The sequence below is a fragment of the Calidris pugnax genome, unplaced genomic scaffold (genome assembly GCF_001431845.1).
Source record: "Calidris pugnax isolate Ruff unplaced genomic scaffold, ASM143184v1 scaffold58, whole genome shotgun sequence".
Taxonomy (NCBI): Eukaryota; Metazoa; Chordata; class Aves; order Charadriiformes; family Scolopacidae; genus Calidris; species Calidris pugnax.
Window position 1 is genome coordinate 7,295,051 of NW_015090868.1, and position 21,248 is coordinate 7,316,298.

The following is a 21,248-nucleotide window of genomic DNA, read 5'->3' on the forward strand; positions in this document are numbered from 1 at the left end:
AAAGGAAATGAATGTAGAAAATGTGAAACGTAAGGATCTTTTACAAAGCGTCTTTTACAGCGCTGGGGACATAAAACAGGGCAGTGGAAGATAAGCCATTATGTATGTTGAGGAAGTCTAAGAATAAAGATTATAGGCAAACAGTCTACCTTTCTTTACAAGGCCTTGATTTACATCCCTGAAATCTCAAATTTAGGTATTACAATGAAGTCCTGTTGCACACAGAGCTGACTTTTTATCACCACTTAAAATCTAATTAATCCGTATTGAAGCACAAAGATTTCTGTTGTGTTTTAGGGTGAGGGGTCATAGAGCCCTCTTTGTTCATCCTCAGGCTTGTAATCATCAGGCATTGGGATATAATTTTACCAAGCAAATTGGAAGGTAACAGATCAAATCCTTATCGGAAAGCCTAACTCATGGTTTAGCAAAGTCCTTCGTCCTTTATGTGAAACTTTATATTCGCCAAGAACAAAAAAGTGTTTCAGGGCTTACAAAGGGTTAAGGGCGAGGGCTTATATTTGGGGCAGCAGAGAACTAAAATCATCACAGCTTCCACCATCGCTCGAGGTAGCAGTTGGTCGAGACCTGCCGGGGGGAGACCCTTCCTCCTTAAGTTTTTAGGGCTCCGCTCTTAGAATGGCCTTGGTCTATCGGCCAACGATGCAGTTGAGTGGCCTCCTCTTCTCTCTGCTGGGATGGGTCCTGTCCTGTCTCACCACCTACTTACCCCAGTGGAAAAACCTCAACTTGGAACTGAATGAACTGGAGATCTGGACCATGGGACTCTGGCAAGCTTGCGTTGTCCAGGAAGAAGGGGGAATGCAGTGCAAGGACTTTGATTCTTTCCTGGCTTTGCCTCCAGAGCTCAGGATTTCTAGGATTTTGATGGTTTTTTCCAGCGGATCGGGGCTTTTGGGCCTCTTGCTCTCGGGCTTTGGGTTGGACTGTTCTAAAATCGGTGAGAGGCAACAGGAACAAAAGAAACGGCTGTTGCTGTTTGGAGGAACGCTCTTCTGGCTATCTGGGATTACAGCTATCGTCCCGGTTTCTTGGGTTGCCCATTCCACAGTCCAGGAATTTTGGGATGAGAACATACCAGATATTGTTCCCAGGTGGGATTTTGGGGAAGCCCTATTTGTTGGCTGGTTTGCTGGGTTTTGCCTTATACTGGGAGGATCCCTCCTTAATTGCACGATCTGTTGGCCCGAAGTCCATCCGTCCTCGAGCCGTTACGCGGTGGCAGAAGAGCGAGATCGGTGTCAACACTCGGAAACTGAGACTGGGCCTTAAAAACATGGAAGGGTTTAAGTGGTACAGAAAGACTTGCCCCTATCTTTTTCAGACTCCAGCGTGAGCCAGAAGCTTGTTCCAGTAGGAATTCAAAGGACTCTTTGTTGCCCAGCCCATTTCCTAAACTTAACGTCCGTTTTTCTTCCCCAACCAGTGTGGGAAGGCGGTGTGTTTTCCCACCTGCAGAACTGTTTAATTAAAACTCTTGTTTCACAGCAGAACGCTGAAGTTTTCATAGACTGGGCAAAAGAAAAAAAAAAAAAAAAGGTGCTTGTGCTTTCTCAACTGCACCGTAAAATCCTGTAAATGAATATGCATGTTCCCTTCCAGCTTGGCTTTTCACCAAAATGTGCTTCCTTTTCCTATGTAACCCATTAAATGAGCCTCAAAGCTTGACTCCCTGGTGCAATTTTCCGCTGACGTACAAACCGCAGCGTTTTCAGGTCCTGAACAGGCTAAATACATGCTAAATACATGTTGTTCTGTGTGCTTGGAAATCGTGGTGCTGAGAAACCCCTAGGTTTCCAAAATGCTCTGCGGGTGTCTCTCTGTGCAGGGGGCGTTACGGGGCGGGAGCTTTGGAGTTGGGTCTTTCCCAGTCTTGTGCTTCAAGCTGCCTGGACAAGTTATTCCCAGGGTTTCTGGCACCTGCCTGACTTCAGGCACAAAAAGAAAGAAAGGAAAAAAAAAAAAAAAAAAGGCTGTCAAACTCTGCTTTAGAAATACTTTTGCTATCTTCTGTACAGGTCCTAAGGCATTATGCACCCTAGGAAAGGCTCCTGAGCTCTGTGTGGCTGTCACACCTCTGGCTTTGAGCAGGTATTTAACTGGCCACAAAGCAAAAAGAGCTTTATTTGCTGTCAGGTGAATGAAGAAAAGTACCACTGGTAAAAGTTGCGCCAGGGGAAGTTCAGGTTGGACATTAGGAAACACTTCTTTACTGAAAGGGTTGTCAGGCATTGGAATGGGCTGCCCAGGGAGGTGGTGGAGTCACCATCCCTGGAGGTATTTAAGAAACGTGTAGACATGGCTCTTCAGGGCATGCTCTAGTGCCCAAGATTATTGGTTTGTGGTGGGATGTTGTGTGGGTGGGTGATGTTTTTGGTTTGGTGGTTGTTGTTGTGTGTTTAGGGGGTGGATGGTGGTGTTTTCGTGGTTTTTATTTTTTATTTTTTTTTATTTTGTGGTTGGACTCGATGATCTCTGAGGTCCCTTCCAACCACTACAATTCTGTGATTCTGTGAAATAAATGTACCTCTGGGGCATTAAAACTTACATTTTTCCAACAAACTCTGAGATGCCCAAACTAGGGGAACTGCTGTAGTGCTTTAGCAGAGGGATGGAAAGCAAAATATATGTTTGGTTTTTTTTTAAATAAAATACCCAGCCCAGCAGTGGCCACACCCTTCAGCTCCCGGTTTAACCGTATTCCCCAAATACTGCACATGGATCCAGGCTCCAAAAGCAGGAGGGGGAGGAGTATTTCCTGCTTTATAAAGCGTTGTTTTAACTTTTAGCTCATATTGAGTGTGACACGGAATTGAGTGGCACAAAAGCGAGCGGTTTAGGGCTTTTGTGACAGCTAGAAATGAACCTGGTGCACCGCCACAGGCTACAGCTGGTTGGATTCTTCTTGTCTCTACTGGGATGGGTTTTAACTGGTATCTGTAACTATTTACCAGACTGGAAAAACCTTAATTTAGACTTAAACGTACTGGAGCTTTGGACCATGGGACTCTGGCAAACCTGTATAGAGCAAGATGTAGGAGGAACACAGTGTAAAGATTTTGATTCTTTCCTAGATTTGCCTCTAGAATTCAGGATTTCCAGGATATTAGTATCCACATCAAACGGACTAGGATTTGTGAGCCTTGTCATCGCTAGCCTTGGTTTGGACTGTATAAATGTGGAGGAACCAGAGCAGAAGCTGAAGAAACAGCTCTTGCTGTTTGGAGTTACACTCCTGTGGACGTCTGCGGTTCTGGTCATAGTCCCTGTGTCTTGGGTGGCCCACACGATCATCCAGGAGTTCTGGGATGAAGACATCCCAGAGATCGTGCCCCGATGGGAATTAGGGGACGCACTGTTCAGTGGCTGGTTTGGTGGGGTTTTTATAGTTCTCGGAGGATCTCTGCTCCTCTTCACCATCTGCTCCTCATCTGACCATCAGTTCCCAGAGAAGTACGCGATGGTAGATGTGCAAGACACCCACCAACAGCTGGAAACTGGACAGAGGAGACTTTGACAAGGGTAGATATCAGGTTTTCAGATCTCTTCCTCTTGCCTTGTAGTAAGAAAGGTCTGCTCAGCAGAGAGCTCCCTGTTTACAAGATCGGGGGGAGGGATCGTTTCTTCCTAAGTAGTTCCTTTAATCCCTACTTACCTTCAATTTTAATTACGTTAATTAATGAGCTGTGGAGATTTAAGTCACCGCTGTCTTTCTCCAAAAATCTGTCCAATTGCAGATTCTGGTTTTGTAGTTCAATTTTTACTTTTTAGGCTGAGTATTATTTTTTTTTACATCTCTAGGCTTGCATGGAGAGTTGACCGTCTTTTAAAAGGCAGAACTCCTCCTGGGGCTGCCTAAAAAAATGTCTGTTTTTAAGAAAATAATATCAGGTTGAGTCCTGAGACAGTTTGTAGTGCCGCTTGAATGTGCATTACCAACACCTCATGCAGTACCACTTGGAATGAAGCTCCCCAGAGCTGTATTATTTACATGAGTGGGTTTTTTTATGCATGTTTTACCCAAAATACATGATACTGTGTCTAAGGATAATACCTGATTCTCCATCGTGTGTGTAAATATGACTGAATACATCCCTGCACAAGCTCTAAGGAAAAAACCCAGTATTTCTGCATAATAATGGGATCTTGTCCAGTGCAGGGTTTCCCACCTTCATCGCTATTGCAGTTTTTACTTAATGAATGTAAAGAGCGAACTTCCAAATCTATAAATCCCTTCCTCTGTAACTCATCCCAAGGCTTGGCAGTGATTGATGTGAATTTTCTATAAATCACAGGGATTTTTGCGTTGACAAAGCCGGGGCTGCCATCTGTTTCCACAAAGGGCATATAAAGACACAGAACAGCAATAAAAGAATTAAAATAAAACACCGGTCTGGAAAAGAGCTTTGTTAAAAAAAAAAATAATGTATTTTCCAATCACTGAAACACATGGAAAGTGCAGAGACAAGTTAATCTATGGGATGTATTTGCATACTCTTACAGACAAAATTAGAACAGAAACACATTCAGAATATAACCTGATTAAATATTTAGTTCAGTCCTGAGCATTTGATATTTAATACAGTATAAACATAGCAATAGTAAAAAAAAAAAAAGTCTTAAAATTATTTGTGTTCTATTACAATTTCTGCTAAACTTTGCTCATTTGGCTAAATATTCTTGTACCAGTAATATTTAGATTTTGATATATGGAGCTGCAGTGACATTGGTACCTGGAAATACAACTAATTACATTCGTTATCCCCTGCTGTGCAGAATAAATTCCACTTCAAGAGTAATATTTATAATTTCAAACTGATGGGGGGGAGGTTATTTGTATGTATTATTTTAGCTTATTCTATTGAGGGTTTCAAGTGTGAATAATCTGAATTAGTTTAAAAAAAACAACCCCAAAACTCCAAATACATAGTTGCTAAAAGCTGCCTATAAATACATTTAACTTAAACATATTCATGCTCCTCGTTTTCCAAATTGGGGAAGCCTCTCGTTTTTAAATGAGATTTGCAGCAATACTTTAATTTTGACCTTACCTCATGCTTACAAATCCAATGATAACACTTGTTTTGACAATTATTTCAACACGCGAGGAGAAACAGCTCATCTGGCAAGAACTTAAGACAGCTGGAAATATTTTTCACAATAGCATCCTTAACATCAAATATTTTATGGCCAGAACTGAACTATATTAGACAGAACATAAATAAGACTGTAAATAAATAAAAGAAAAAAAATAATCATAAAGTACACCTCTAAACGTCATTCTACAAACAACTTAGATAATCAAATTGAGAAGTTGAAACTGTCAACCTTCATTTCACCTCTACATTAAATAATTCCAGATTTGTTTCTTCTTTTTTTTTAATTTTTTTTTTTTTAAATTGACCTTTCAAACCCGGAGGCGATCTCAAACCCAAGAAACACCAACCGAAGGGGGCGTCGGCAGAGGCTGTTCCCTCAGTCCCCTTGCCCCAAACAGCGCGTTTGGCCGGACGTTTCCGAGACCCCCTGATGTATTTGTGCTTCAGAAACCCCTGGGGGGTGACACAGCCCTCTCCTCACACAGCTGTCACTCTGAACTGGGGACAGCTGCCACCACACTCTGCTTGGATTTGCTTCTGTCTTCTCACCAAGGAATTATAGCCTTTTCTTTGAAAAATGAAGTCCGTGCGTAGGTGGCTACTTGTTTGGGGAAGAAAATGCTAAATCGGTGAATTAAATACACCCGAGTGCAACATCTGAAGTAGAAAATGGAGTAATTCTGTCAGCTGCAGTGTCCACCTCCTTACACAGCACCTAACACCAGAAACCCCAACAGCTGCTGTTCCAGGCTTCTTCCAGAAGGAATCCAAGGTGCTGCCTCCTCCCAGCAGGATCCTGCACATCAGACAGAACCATCCTCTTCATGTCTATCTGTTAAACCTCTGCACCCTCAGCTGCACACGGGGTCAAGGGGGTATATTTTTAAAAATGCTATTTATTGTACTGAGATATGTGAAGATTTCTAATCATGAACTTTTCCTTTCCAGACAGAGCTTATCTTACCAATAAGGTTGCTGGTCTTTCAGTTGGTACGGGATAGATGTTTCTCCTGGTGCAAACACTTCAATGAAAACATCTTCATATTTGGAATCCTAAGGAATACTTTTACCTATTCCTAGCTGGCAGCGAGACAGCCTCTAGGACAAAAGCTTAACACAGAGAAACTCTCCTTTTTAAGCATTCAGTGGCTATAACTATGCTGATGTCAATGCTGATATTACGAGTTTAATTCAGCTTCCAGTTCAGAAAGCAGCTGCCCCTTTTGGTAGTCTCATAGTAAGTTTTTTTTTTAGGGTTACTTGCCTGCCTTGCCTTTCTCACCCTCCCGCAGACGCAAGAAACCTTTTAGTGCAGGTTAAAGAACTGTACATTCAACAAATCTAAACTCCCAACTCTCTTCCTACAAAGTATTTTAAAAAACAAAAAAAAAAACAAAAAACAAAACCAGAAGAAATTTGTTTTCAGAAACAAAATTCCAGCATGGGTGCTGAATCTAATTAGCAGCTGGCGTGAGGCAGCCTGGATGTTTTGGAAAGGAGCTTCCGCATGTGGTTAACTTTAAACTAGAAAAGTCCCACTCTTGTAGAAAAATATTGCATGGCCCAAAGAGCCACCTTCACAGTCTGCTCACAGGAAAACAGGGAGAAGATAAAGGTTCTGTTGAACGTAATTGTTTCTCAGCGCAGTGCGGTTCAACAGGACAGGTGCTCAGTACTGCCTTGGTTCCTTTGTTCCATCTTTACACAATAAAAACACACGCAATACATACAAACTGTACAAAAAGCAGGATCCCAAAATTCATCTACTTTGGTTTTTCCAGTGGTTGGGGTTTGGGTTTTTTTTTGCCTTTTCTTCTTTTTTTCAAGCGTACAACAATTCAATTCACTGTATCTTACAAATAAACACACGGAGAGCGAATGTAACGTAGGAGCTCTTTGAAAGTGGGTCACTGGAACGACAAAGTTCAGCTGCAAAGAGATGAGCAAGTGGAAAAAAAAATAGAGAATGCAGAATTATACGTCATCAGCGGGGAGGGCTGGAATGCTGATCTTTGCCCGTGTGAAATAGGCCATCTTCTCCCTGAAATCAGAAAAGAAAACAACTTACTATTGCACTATTTATGGCACGACTCCCCCGTCATCTGCTGCTCCACCCCTAATGTTACAGCACAGTCCTTTAAAACAGAGGTTTGCAAAATATGAGGAAAATACACAGTGAATGTATTTACACCAAATGTGGTTGCCAGAGCGTTCGGACATAATTCCCTTCTTAGGCAGATTTATGTAAAAAGCAGCTTCAATTTTGAAAAAAAAAAAAATAAAATCAATATTTCATTAATAACTCCAATGATGAGAGTGAAATATTGATCCAGTCACTGAATTTCCTATGATGATATTGCAGTTCGGGGAATGAAAAGGCAAAATAAAACACTTTGTTTTGTCTTGGGAAAGGGAGGGGGGAAAAAAATTAAATAATTGTGTGTGGGCAAGACTAAGAGAAGCAGAATTGTCAACCTGTTCTCTTGTTGCTTCCCCTCTGCTGTTCCCCTTTCTGTCTCCTGTGAAGTGAGAGGTTACTGAAGCATAACCAGTTTGCACCAGCTCATCTGCCCGCAGCCCAGGAGGAGGCAGGTGATAAGTACTGGGGGCTTAAAAATTAAAGCTCAGAAGAGTCATCCTTCTCGAGAGCTTCAGAAATGCCTTTTGTGCGATCAGTCTTTGAGGCCAGAGCACTGTGACAAGTCCAAGGCAGCCTTGGGAGGGAGCTGTGTGTCTCAGAGCCAGATTAATTATGTAAACTGGATTCCTCGGCTAATTGTGCGGTGATTAGAAGATAAAGGAGAGCAGAGTCTTAACACTGCCCTTCTGGCTGGTGAATGATGTTATGTGTTCCTGTAAACCCGTGCAGGATGTTCCAGGGAGCAGTACCCACCAAAACTCCTTCCCCAGCCCTGCCTGGAAGGTGAAGGCTGTTTGAGGATGCTCTGAGTGTCACCCCGAAGATGCACAGCTCAGCTGTGACGCCGCTTTGCTGAGGAACCCCCCCTTTTCCTTTCTCTCTGGCTTTGACCCCGCATTGCTTACAGCTGTGGTTTGCAGTGTGTGTACAGGGCGTGTCTGATTGTATCTAGAAATAATTCACCTTTGCCTGGCTGCACTAATAAGAGCCTGAAAAGCAGAAGAGGCCGTACCTGAACGACTGCACCTGCAGTGGCACTTTCTGGCTCTGCTCCCGTAACCGGCACACGTCCTTGGAAGCTTTCCTCATCAGCTTCTCGGCGCTTAAACCTTGTTTCTGTTCTTCTTTCGACTGTTCAGCCTGCAAACGGGGGGAAAAAATAGTTATATTCTGCTAATAATGAACAATGACTCATTTCAAAGAAATGGCACGTGCTTCTGTGTCAAGCAAAACACCCGGCGGTGTTAGGTTTATGGTGGGACTCTTAAAGGTCTTTTCCAACCCAAATGAGTCTATGAAAATCTCTATACATAAGCAAGACGAAGGACTGACATCACAAGCCTAAGCCAAGGATATAAAATAAAATAACACAGATTTTCCTAAAAAAATTACACAGAGCAAATCCCATCCCATCACAAGTGGCTACTAGGTGTTATAAATTTAGTTGAGATATTTCTTAGGGCTATGGTTAGACAAAACCTACATTTGGATGAACAAGTGTTTTTACAACTGGGAAACAGTGATTCTCTTCCCAAGTAAAGTACTTTCATTTCCAAATAAAAGCTTTGGGGAAAGCTACCTGTACCTACTCTAAAATGACAGACAAGAAAAACAGAGCAGGCGTGCTCTCGAGATACACTTCCACGTGTTGTTGACCTTGTTTGCAAAGTCAGCACTCGGGAATTTTAAAATGAAATTAACCTATAAATGTTGTTTTCCTTATTAGTTAGTGAAGATAAATTTGCCATCTGCAACCGCTAGCGTATTAATCTTACATATGTCACTGGCCATATGTTTTAGAAGCTCCCCTAGCTAATATTTATCATCAGAACACTAGAGAACTTCAAAATTTTCTCATTTTATCTTTTCCCCAACTCTACATGAGATTCTGGGTGGAATTTTCCATGTTCCAACTTGTCACTGTTGCTGTTGGCTCCTTCTATCCTGTCTTCCCTTATGGCAGTTTGGAGACAGCGCACACAGACTCGTATTGTTTGAGAGATCCTCACACAGAGGATTTGCATCTCTCCTGCCAAAACTAGAACATCCTGCCTAAGGAAACAAGCCACAGTGGAAGTGTTGCCTTTCCCACACGTCCCTGCCACGGCGGGGAATGGTCACTGCCTCTTTCTACCTGTCACCAAGATCTTCTGGCTGCAAGTTCTGAGCAGGCTGCAAATCAACTGATGCTGAAGGACAAAAGGGATAAGCAGGGCTGCAGAAGTACAGCTGGGAGGTGAGAATTTTAAATTAACTTATAAGTAGGTATCTGTACTATTTTACTTTGTCAGCCACAAGTATTACCCCAAATAAGAGAGATTCTGCGCTGAATTACGCAAGTATTTAGAGGGCACTAGAAAAATACTACCTCAAATTCATAGAATCACAGAATGGTTTGGGTTGGAAGGGACCTCAAAGATCACCCAGTTCCAACCCCCCTGCCCTGGGCAGGGACACCTCACTGGCCTTGAACCCCTCCAGGGATGGGGCAGCCACAGCTTCTCTGGGCAACCTGGGCCAGGCTCTCACCACCCTCACAGGAGAGTTTAAATTTGAAGTTTAAATGCTGCAGTATTGACTAATAAAGAGATATTGTTTACACTAAGTATTTCAGAGGTATCATTAGTCATATGTGAGAGTCTGGAAAAATCTTTAACACGACAGACTGAATTCTTTAGTGATTTACAGAACAGGTAGGGGGCATACACGTATTTATTCCCACAATATCCATTTGCTGCCCGTACCTGTTTTTCAGCTTGTTTCAGGAGTTTCTGGAACCGCTCGTCCTCCAGCACGCAGAGGGGAAGGTCTGTCTCTCCTCTGCCTTTCATCTCCTCCAGCTTCTGTTTGAGGTCCCTCAAGGCCCGCAGCTCGTCGTTGAGGCGGCTCTGCCTGGTGCGTGAGGCCTGGAGGTCCAGCTCCAAGTCCAGGGAGGTGCGGACGGGGCGCTCCTGCGTAGCCCTGCGCATGATGGGCTGGCAAACAGGCTGTGGAGGTCAAGAGAAAGAACAATACAAAAAGATTATCATCTGGAGAGGCTGCTGCAGGGTTTGACAGAACACAGCCAGAAAAGCTCAAATAACGTTTGTTTTTCTTTAGCGAAGGCCGCTGTGATGAGATCCAAGACTAAAATATTCACCTTTTCTGGGATTTTTCTTCAGTCCCTAGGCTAAAAATAAGTGCAAAAGCTTCTCCGAGCAGGTGTCTAATATTTACAGGTTAAAAACAAAGCCCCCCATTCTGATCCCCAGGACAACACAATGCCAGAGACCACAACCACACAGATTTCCCCACAGATGTCAACTACGTTACTTATTTTTATCAACATTTGCTTTTTTCAAGGTCTAAGCAAACACTTCATGTTTTGAACCCTGTAAACATGCATTTCTTTAGTGCATTTCACATTTATTTACTGTCTTCTCCCTGTGACTTTTCACATGAATAGGTCAGGCAAGAGAAACCATCCCAGACTATTCAGTATTTCTTTCTTATGCCAAATATAATCCCGCTTCCCAATAACAACTTGCTTTAATTACAATCAAGATGAAAATCTCCCTCTCTCAATTTACGTAAGAGTGAGCTACATGCAAGAGAAACACAGTCTCGCCCTCGTCCTTCCATCATTTTGCTGAAACGCTCTTGGAGAAGAGTAAACCCACTTTAAATCTAAATCCTTGAAATTTGCTCAAGATGTATGTTACTGCCATTGATTTTTGTGCGGCGCGAGTCACCTTGGGGCACTGTGTAATTATCTGAGGTCTCTAATAAGCTACAGTTGAGCAGCAGACGCCCCGCTGCCGGGCACCAACGTCCTGCTACTGGCTTCAGCCACAACTAGGACAACAGCAGCTTCGGTGGTGGGGAAGATACAGGACCCAGACCCCTGTGCTGAGATTTCAACCCAAAAGCCCAGAGCTCTGCGTGGCACTTGCATGGCTTCTGCTGGAATATGTGACGTAAACCCTGCTCTGGTTGGGACCAGGCCCAGGCGATGCAGCACGTACCCGTTTCACTCGCAGGCTCCGCCGCTCTGTGGCGTTTCTCACAAAGAGAGACTTTTTGGCTAATGTGGAGCTGTCGCTGTCACTGCGGTTCAACTGTCAAAAAACACATAACAAACAGAGATATAAAGCATCTTCATATAGAAGCACATCTGTATTGATACAACCAGGCAGGAAGCCTCACTGTTGATACACAGCTAGGTCACTCTTACTATAAAATTACTTTTTTTTTTTCCAACTAGAGTAAGTGCTCTAAAATGGTGACAATATTTACTGGGGTGGGGGATTCAAGGTCTCAGTGTTTTCGAGCTCACCAGGGGCAGGGACGAGGAGGAGCAAGAGCCGGGCACTTGACCCAAGCTGCCAACAGGGTTATTTCGTACCATGAATGTCACATTCAATATAAATTAGAAAGCTTACTGAGTTCTTTCTCTCTCTCCCTTGCTGGCTGCCATCCTGAGAACTCCTTGCACCGGTGCCAGAGCCCTGAGCCCTTCCCTTCCCCCAAAAGCCGCAGGGCTTGCAGGGTCCCACACTGGCTGTCCCTGCTGGGAGTGCATGGCTCCCTGCTGATGGATTGGGCTGAGTATAATCCCTGTGTATTTTATATTGGTATCAGGATCAATATGGATTCTTTAGTATTATTAGTCTTAATTATTTAGTCTTATCCTGTTAAATACATTTCTATTTCAACCCTCATGTTTCCTTCTTTTCCCCGATTCCCTTTTCTGGGTGAGGAGGGGTCGTCGGGTGAGAGAATAATTGTCTGAAGCACACTGAATTGCTGTGGGTTCCTCACACCACAGGACACGTCGATAGGCAGAGGCCTGAAGCAGACTCACACGGGACTGACTGGCAGCTGGGGTGAGAAACACAACCTCTCACGGCACAAATACACCGAGAGAGAGAGACGTGTCTGTTCCCCATGGAGTTCTCCCCCTGGGATGCTCATGGGTGGCTCCCATCACTGACGTTCCTAAAGCACTTCTCAAGGGATATTTTCAAAGGCACCAACAGACTTAGGCCTCAAAAATCTTTGTGTCTGGTGTAAGATGAGAGTTGGTGGGTTCCTAAAGCCTCTTCTGAGAAGAGAGGAGCCGGGGTTGGCCAGCGGCAGATGCTCCCCTCTGGGATCGAGCGAGGCTGGATGTGCTGGGGACGGGGACCGGGGACACCTGGGCTGGACTCGGATGCAGCTCCAGGGCTGCTCTCCAGCCTGGACAAGTCTTTCTGAAGCTGTAAAAGCTTCCTCTGTGCCAACACGGGCTTTTCACAGGCTATTTTGCTTCCAGGCAGTACCATACACAACCGGAAAGAGAATGGTTTATTCAAGGTCTATGTTTTTTTTTTTTAAGATTCTGGCTTCTGGCAGCAGGTACAATCTTCAAAAGCCCCATTATTTTTTTTCCAGATGCAAAAAACCTCAGGATTTTGTACTAACTAAACCATCAGAGCAACCAGGCTTATTTCCTGACAAAGGCCTCTGCAGGCAGTGGGCCAAGGCTACGTATTTTTCTGCCACTACGCCTGATTTCCAGTGTTACAGGAATTAAGATGAAGGCTGGGGGCTGGATTCAGCCAAGAATCTCTCTGAGCTCCGTAAGGATGGTCACAAAACGATCTGCTGTGTTCCTTTCTGGAGGGTTCTATGGAACAGTTATTCAAATATATACATACCGACTATAGATTTATTGTATTTTTTTAAGCCAATGATAATCACAGAGAAGTGAACAACTTTAATGTTTCCAAATGATTAAGGCAATCACCTTTAACTGAACTGGAGAAGAATTAAATTGTAAGTATTTTAGTTTTTTTTTTAAGTCATACTTGTGTGAATAACCCGTATGAACTAAAGATCAAAAGCAAACTGCCTTTTCTAGGGTGTCCGTAATTAAAATCTATAGAGTTGATAATCCACGCTTAAACCTTTAAACACATGATTTTCACAGGTAATTTAGCAGGGACAGGGCTGGTAATTTAAATCTTTTTTTGTTTCCAGGCTTCCACGGATCTAGAGAGACTGGAGAACCCTGTTCCCAAAGCCCCGTTTAAAACCCAGCCCCTCGGCAGCGCTCGCACGTCTTCCAAAGGTGTAATTTCAGCAGGATTTGGGCTGCCCAGGTTTAAAACCCAGTTGAGGTACAAAGTGAGATTTAAAAATCGACGACCAAGCTCTTTAACCGCGCTGTTACCCTTAAACGGTTACGTTATTAAAATATGGTAATGCAATGGTGGTTTACAGCAAAACACACTGCAGGGAGCCAGTGCAGGAATTGCTGTTACTCCTCTCCAACGGGATGCATTTTTGCCCTAAAAAAGGTGTTTTGCAAGAGTCTGAAACTGCTGAATCAATTCTTCCAGGCGTGGGGTCAGTTTGGGAAAGAAGGAATGCAGAGGAAGCACAGGCTCTGCCTCTTGCAGGGAGAACTGGGACATGACTCACTGTCATTAATGCCTGGTTCCCAAGAAGTGTCAATGACTCTGTAGTTAATAGCCCTTCACTCCCAGCCTTTCTCCTCTTACCCTGCAGATGTATTGGTTCCGCTCGCCTGGAGAGAAGGTCTGGGAGCGCACGATCATGCTGTTCCTGACAAAGGGACGCTGTCTGGAGCTCCAGCTGGCTCTGTCCTTGGGTCGGACCGCTGCCTTCTCCTTCACCGACTCCTCCGTGTTAGTCTCTTTATCAACCTACGGAGAGGAGTGTAGTTTGTTAGAGCTGCTCCAGCCACACACGTAGTCCTTGTGCCTTTGGATTTTACAAGCATTCTCTTAAAAAGTGGAAAATGGAAAAAGACGAGCAGCAAAAGCATCTCGCACATACGGAGAAGAAAAGGAACAAAACACAAAATTCCCCAAATGCTTAGCGGTGTGGGGGGAGTCTTTGAAGGTGCTTTTGGTATCCAGCAAAACCACAGCAGAAAGGCCTGGACACGTTCCTGTGCAACCTGCTCTGGGTGGACCTGCTCTGGCAGGGGGCTGGAGGAGATGATCTCCAGAGGTCCCTTCCAACCCCATGCCATTCTGTGATTCCAGGTCAGCAAACAGGTTGTGTCAATGGCCCAACCTTCAGATCTTGTCCTTGATGCCTCCCCTCACCAAGTCAGGGCTTTGATCTGTATTTGCTTGCTGCTCAGCAGACTGTCAGCCCCTTTAACACCACGGCCTTAGCTCGTTTGGCATCTTGCCACATTAATTGGAAGTTAATTCCAGTTTCTGGGAAGCCCACCAAAGTGTGGAACTTCTGCACTGTCAGAAACTTGGAAGTTATGAGGTCTCGTTCTTCGCCTTTTTATCTTTGCTGTTTCATAGAACCCATGGGTTTAACGCGTGCAACAGTGCTTTCATGGAGATGCAGAAGGGTGTTCTGAACATCTTATTTGTAGAGCGTGTACTACCACATCAGGGATACGTTCACTAAAAATTTACTAAAAGTGCTTTGAGAAAGGTGGAGTATGATTTAGAGTGAACAGTGAACAGGAACATGGAATTAGAATTTGTTCTGTGCAGTGCATGGGTAGTTCAATAGCACACTTAAATACACATTTCGAAATTTTCTCTTCATTAATCTTTCCTCCTCTCCTAAGCCAGTTTTCTTGTATTTCACACCCTAAAATACAGCGAAGAAATAAGGGAATCCCCTCATTGGTTTAAAGATCTTGACCCTGTTCTGTCTTTCCCCGTTTATCAGATGAATCAGGAAAAAAAGGAGACAATGAAACAGATGTGCAGAAATATTTTCAACATGCACAAGCTGAAGCTATTGAACTGTGCTTGTGTATGGAATATTCTCCTTATGCAACAAAAAAAAGTGAAGATGGACATTTTTAGTTAATTGTCTTTGACTTGGACTTGTTAAATGCCCTATTTGTAGTTCACAACAATTTCGTAAAAAGTACGTACTGACAAGTGTGACAGCAAAGGCCACATCAAACTGTTAATGCTGAGATGCTGCCAACTTCTACATTAACTGCTCAGAAATAGACCTTCAGACACAACAAGAAGGTGTATTTCAAGATACTCACCAGTGTCAGTATCACAGCAGCTCGCTGGCCTTCATGGGCCTCATCGCTGCTCTCTCTGTCCTTGTCCTGAGCCCTTTCTGATGTGTCCACGAGGAACCCCACGTTGTCAGAACAGCTGCCTTCTGCCACCAGCTTCATCCCATCTTCCTCTTCATCTGCAATTTCATCGGAGGCTTCCGCGAGCATTTCTAGCCTGTGAGAGCACAAGTAGCCCAGGCTGATTCTCAAACTGAAAAGGCCCACCAGAGAGAGGTGTCGGAAGGCCTAGGCCTTCACCCATGGGTCATAGGTGTCGGAAGGCCTAGGCCTTCACCCATGGGTCATGGAGGTGTTGAAGGATGAAGGAGTCTCCCCTTCCCCCACTTCTACGCTACAAATAGCGAGGGAGGAAAAGTGCCTTTACCAGTCTTCCTCAGAGCCCCTTTGCTCCTGTTCCTCCTCCTCTTCCTCATCGTCGTCTTCAGCCAGCTCTTGCTCTACTGCTTCCAGCTCAGCAGATGTCCTCTCCAGCAGAGCTGACACAGCATCCTGCTCACAAGGAAAGAGAAGATGAAACCAGAACTCAGTGATATATAACATAGGTAAAAAAAAAAACAACAAAAAAGACAACTCTTGCACGAGCTGCATTATCCTGCTCCTCCCAGATACCACCAAAAACACGACTCAGAACTCAAGTAGAAGGGGTTTGAATTGTCAGTGTGTACACTAACTGATTGGGTTTATACAGAGTAAATCTCAATAAAAACCAGATTGTTTGTAGAACAATAATGCAATCATCTGATTGCATCATGCTCCTGTCACCCTTTAATGTCTCGCCTCTTTTCCTCTCATATTTGTAATATCCCAAGGGAAAAAAAGGTTGTTCTTAAAAGTTACATTTTTTCATGTAGTTCTCAAGGAGGTATTAAAGTAGAAAAGCTCATTTAACCAGAAGAATTAGTATGTCTTTTGCATAAGTAGCATTGTCAGTGCAATAGCTTTAAGTATGCAAATTTAAATAGTTAACAAATAGCAATTTTTCATGTGTTCAAGTGAAAATCGATGGTAAAGTTAAGGCAGCTCTTAGGTATCATTCTTTTTTGAATGAAACACACAGGTGAGGTGTTTCAAATCGGAGTGCAATTTGGTGCCCCAGAGAGAAGCATCAGCCCTACCCACACCTGCTAACGAGGCTGGAACCACACATAGGACCTCCTCACGCACAAAGACCCTACGGACAAAAGTCCCTGCAGGACAAGAGGGCCTTGGACCCTCAGGGGAGGAGAAGTCACATATTAACCACAACACAACAGCACAATTTGAGTCCCGTGGCTTTTTTGTTGCTGTTACAGCAACAGCCAACACATGGCTCACCAGGTCCAACGCATCCGACGACTGTTTGCTCAACAGAAACATGGATTCTTCGTTTTGTTCCTTGGGTTTTTTGCCAGGGGTCTGCCTGCAAGGCAACAGGTTGTACCACAGAGCACCAGCCTCATCAGAAACTGATAAATCTGCCAGACTGATCTGAGTCCCAGCCTGCACAAAATAAGGAAGAAGAAGAAAATTATTTAAATTTGTTTTTTTTTATTTTTTATTTTTCCTGCAAGATGGCTGAAAAGAAATTCTACAGTATTTATCATGTAAAATAAGCAGCACAAATTGGACATGAATTTGAATTCCCTATGTAACTGTACAATTTTCTATCTCCCTTCAATTCTAATTAAAATGAACAGCAGTACATGGAGAGATCCTTCAGATTGTCCATCCTGGGGAACTTCTCCCCACGTGCACAGCCATGAAACCCTCTGTATCACTGGAACACACGCGTCTGCTTTCTACTGCATTCAATACGGAAAATATGTATTCAATAAGGAAAAACTGTCAATGAAACCTCCAGCATCAACGCATGGAATGTCCAGTTTCAGTCAGTTTTTCAGTTGTTCCACCACAAAAGTCATCAATACGGCAAACAATAATGGTTCTTTGCTCTTAACCAGTGAAGGAGCAGATGAAAAACAGGAGAAGACATTAAGAAACCGTTTCATTTGGACAAGCACTGACCCCCCAACTCTCTCAGCCTGTCCTCACAGCAGAGGGGCTCCAGCCCTCCCAGCATCTTAGTGGCCCTCTTGCCAAGACTCTGGTCATGTTGCCCAGGGCCTTCTAACAGGGGTGCTTTCTTTTCATTTTGTGATTAACCCTCATGTCCTTAGTTGTTGAGGATTCTTCTGTTGTTGGTTTTTTTCTTCACCTTTGCATCCTGCTGTTCTGCCTTATTCTTGTTCTGTTGCCCTGCTCTTACCTGAGGGGAAACCTCTGACGTACTGAAAAAGGCCAACACACTCCCCAGGAATTCAGTTAAATTCTACATTTTTGAAATTCTACATTTTGAGGCTGTTCCCAATAGTCCGGGGCTGATGAACCCCACCAGATTCCAGCATCTCTTCAGTGTGTTGTAACTAAAAAATCTTGCTCAGACTCAGTGTGAAAAACTAAACTGAGCTGTACCAGACCATGCAAAAGCAATTTGAAAGTAAATGAAGCATCGCTAATTAGGTGATGACAACAATTAACAACAAAATTTAAAAGGTGCCAGTTTCTAATAGGCTGGTCTATGAATGTCACACCTTTCTATTATTTCTACAGATTATAAAGAGTGAAAAGGTGGGCATCATACAACCTACAGCAAGGTGAAAAAATGTGATTTAGTTTGTTCTTTGTGACAAGTTGTGATAACGAGGGTTGGCTTTTTTTTGTTGTTGGACAAACCGTGGCTCTTATTCAGCTTTTCCTTGAAAATCTAGTGTTGGAGTAGTGTTGCAAGGAAGTTTATGGTGTTTCTTAATGTATAAAACTGCAAAGATGGAATAGAAATAAGGGAATCCCCTCATTGGTTTAAAGATCTTGACCCTGTTCTGTCTTTCCCCGTTTATCAGATGAATCAGGAAAAAAAGGAGACAATGAAACAGATGTGCAGAAATATTTTCAACATGCACAAGCTGAAGCTATTGAACTGTGCTTGTGTATGGAATATTCTCCTTATGCAACAAAAAAAAGTGAAGATGGACATTTTTAGTTAATTGTCTTTGACTTGGACTTGTTAAATGCCCTATTTGTAGTTCACAACAATTTCGTAAAAAGTACGTACTGACAAGTGTGACAGCAAAGGCCACATCAAACTGTAAATGCTGAGATGCCTCCAACTTCTACATTAACTGCTCAGAAATAGACCTTCAGACACAACAAGAAGGTGTATTTCAAGATACTCACCAGTGTCAGTATCACAGCAGCTCGCTGGCCTTCATGGGCCTCATCGCTGCTCTCTCTGTCCTTGTCCTGAGCCCTTTCTGATGTGTCCACGAGGAACCCCACGTTGTCAGAACAGCTGCCTTCTGCCACCAGCTTCATCCCATCTTCCTCTTCATCTGCAATTTCATCGGAGGCTTCCGCGAGCATTTCTAGCCTGTGAGAGCACAAGTAGCCCAGGCTGATTCTCAAACTGAAAAGGCCCACCAGAGAGAGGTGTCGGAAGGCCTAGGCCTTCACCCATGGGTCATAGGTGTCGGAAGGCCTAGGCCTTCACCCATGGGTCATGGAGGTGTTGAAGGATGAAGGAGTCTCCCCTTCCCCCACTTCTACGCTACAAATAGCGAGGGAGGAAAAGTGCCTTTACCAGTCTTCCTCAGAGCCCCTTTGCTCCTGTTCCTCCTCCTCTTCCTCATCGTCGTCTTCAGCCAGCTCTTGCTCTACTGCTTCCAGCTCAGCAGATGTCCTCTCCAGCAGAGCTGACACAGCATCCTGCTCACAAGGAAAGAGAAGATGAAACCAGAACTCAGTGATATATAACATAGGTAAAAAAAAAAACAACAAAAAAGACAACTCTTGCACGAGCTGCATTATCCTGCTCCTCCCAGATACCACCAAAACCACGACTCAGAACTCAAGTAGAAGGGGTTTGAATTGTCAGTGTGTACACTAACTGATTGGGTTTATACAGAGTAAATCTCAATAAAAACCAGATTGTTTGTAGAACAATAATGCAATCATCTGATTGCATCATGCTCCTGTCACCCTTTAATGTCTCGCCTCTCTTTTCCTCTCATATTTGTAATATCCCAAGGGAAAAAAAGGTTGTTCTTAAAAGTTACATTTTTTAATGTAGTTCTCAAGGAGGTATTAAAGTAGAAAAGCTCATTTAACCAGAAGAATTAGTATGTCTTTTGCATAAGTAGCATTGTCAGTGCAATAGCTTTAAGTATGCAAATTTAAATAGTTAACAAATAGCAATTTTCAATGTGTTGAAGTAAAAATTGATGGTAAAGTTAAGGCAGCTCTTAGGTAACATTCTTTTTTGAATGAAACACACTGGTGAAGTGTTTCAAATCTGAGTGCAATTTGGTGCCCCAGTGAGAAGCATCAGCTCTATCCACACCTGCTAACGAGGCTGGAACCCCACATAGGACCTGCTCACGCACAAAGACCCTACGGACAAAAGTCCCTGCAGGACAAGAGGGCCTTGGACCCTCAGGGGAGGAGAAGTCACATATTAACCACAACACAACAGCACAATTTGAGTCCCGTGGCTTTTTTGTTGCTGTTACAGCAACAGCCAACACATGGCTCACCAGGTCCAACGCATCCGACGACTGTTTGCTCAACAGAAACATGGATTCTTCGTTTTGTTCCTTGGGTTTTTTGCCAGGGGTCTGCCTGCAAGGCAACAGGTTGTACCACAGAGCACCAGCCTCATCAGAAACTGATAAATCTGCCAGACTGATCTGAGTCCCAGCCTGCACAAAATAAGGAAGAAGAAGAAAATTATTTAAATTTGTTTTTTTTTATTTTTTATTTTTCCTGCAAGATGGCTGAAAAGAAATTCTACAGTATTTATCATGTAAAATAAGCAGCACAAATTGGACATGAATTTGAATTCCCTATGTAACTGTACAATTTTCTATCTCCCTTCAATTCTAATTAAAATGAACAGCAGTACATGGAGAGATCCTTCAGATTGTCCATCCTGGGGAACTTCTCCCCACGTGCACAGCCATGAAACCCTCTGTATCACTGGAACACACGCGTCTGCTTTCTACTGCATTCAATACGGAAAATATGTATTCAATAAGGAAAAACTGTCAATGAAACCTCCAGCATCAACGCATGGAATGTCCAGTTTCAGTCAGTTTTTCAGTTGTTCCACCACAAAAGTCATCAATACGGCAAACAATAATGGTTCTTTGCTCTTAACCAGTGAAGGAGCAGATGAAAAACAGGAGAAGACATTAAGAAACCGTTTCATTTGGACAAGCACTGACCCCCCAACTCTCTCAGCCTGTCCTCACAGCAGAGGGGCTCCAGCCCTCCCAGCATCTTAGTGGCCCTCTTGCCAAGACTCTGGTCATGTTGCCCAGGGCCTTCTAACAGGGGTGCTTTCTTTTCATTTTGTGATTAACCCTCATGTCCTTAGTTGTTGAGGATTCTTCTGTTGTTGGTTTTTTTCTTCACCTTTGCATCCTGCTGTTCTTTTCTCCCCACGTGCACAGCCATAAACCCCTCTGTATCACCGGAACACAGACGTCTGCTTTCTACTGCATTCAATACGGAAAATATGCATTCAATAAGGAAAATCTGTCAATGAAACCTCCACCATCAACGCATGGAATGTCCAGTTTCAGTCAATTTTTCAGTTGTTCCACCACAAAAGTCATCAATACGGCAAACAATAATGGTTCTTTCCTCTTAACCAGTGAAGGAGCAGATGAAAAATAGGAGAAGACATTAAGAAACTGTTTCATTTGGACAAGCACTGACCCCCCAACTCTCTCAGCCTGTCCTCACAGCAGAGGGGCTCCAGCCCTCCCAGCATCTTAGTGGCCCTCTTGCCAAGACTCTGGTCATGTTGCCCAGGGCCTTCTGCTGGTGGTGGTGCTCCCAACGCTTTCTTTTCATTTGGTGATTAACCCTCATCTGCTCTTACCTGAGG

The 21,248-nt window shown here is 43.6% G+C and overlaps 3 protein-coding genes across 3 annotated transcripts in view; 2 read left to right on the plus strand and 1 right to left on the minus strand.

The window, feature by feature from the left end:
• The first annotated feature begins 639 nt into the window (after positions 1-639).
• On the plus strand, positions 640-1,293 carry LOC106889991 (claudin-22-like). Its single transcript, XM_014945514.1, has one exon. The coding sequence runs from the start codon at positions 640-642 to the stop codon at positions 1,291-1,293; it is 654 nt and encodes a 217-aa protein (XP_014801000.1).
• A 1,588-nt stretch (positions 1,294-2,881) lies between these two features.
• LOC106890009 (claudin-22-like) lies at positions 2,882-3,538 on the plus strand. The gene has a single exon (XM_014945540.1). It carries the CDS (start codon positions 2,882-2,884, stop codon positions 3,536-3,538), a length of 657 nt encoding a protein of 218 aa, XP_014801026.1.
• Positions 3,539-4,426: 888 nt separating this feature from the next.
• The window catches only part of WWC2 (WW and C2 domain containing 2), a 98,542-nt gene continuing 81,720 nt past the window's right edge, over positions 4,427-21,248 (minus strand). Inside the window, exons 16-23 of the mRNA XM_014945647.1 lie at positions 19,891-20,055; positions 18,939-19,063; positions 18,536-18,728; positions 13,785-13,949; positions 11,265-11,357; positions 10,005-10,247; positions 8,273-8,400; positions 4,427-7,161 (exon numbers count right to left, since the gene is read on the minus strand). Coding sequence (XP_014801133.1) covers positions 7,095-7,161; positions 8,273-8,400; positions 10,005-10,247; positions 11,265-11,357; positions 13,785-13,949; positions 18,536-18,728; positions 18,939-19,063; positions 19,891-20,055 — 1,179 coding nt within the window. The 3' untranslated portion in view covers positions 4,427-7,094. The remainder of the gene's footprint in view (positions 7,162-8,272; positions 8,401-10,004; positions 10,248-11,264; positions 11,358-13,784; positions 13,950-18,535; positions 18,729-18,938; positions 19,064-19,890; positions 20,056-21,248) is intronic.

Coding starts and splice junctions, on each gene's coding strand:
- LOC106889991 (XM_014945514.1), top strand. CDS start 640: ATGGCCTTGGTCTATCGGCCAACGATGCAGTTGAGTGGCCTCCTCTTC.
- LOC106890009 (XM_014945540.1), top strand. CDS start 2,882: ATGAACCTGGTGCACCGCCACAGGCTACAGCTGGTTGGATTCTTCTTG.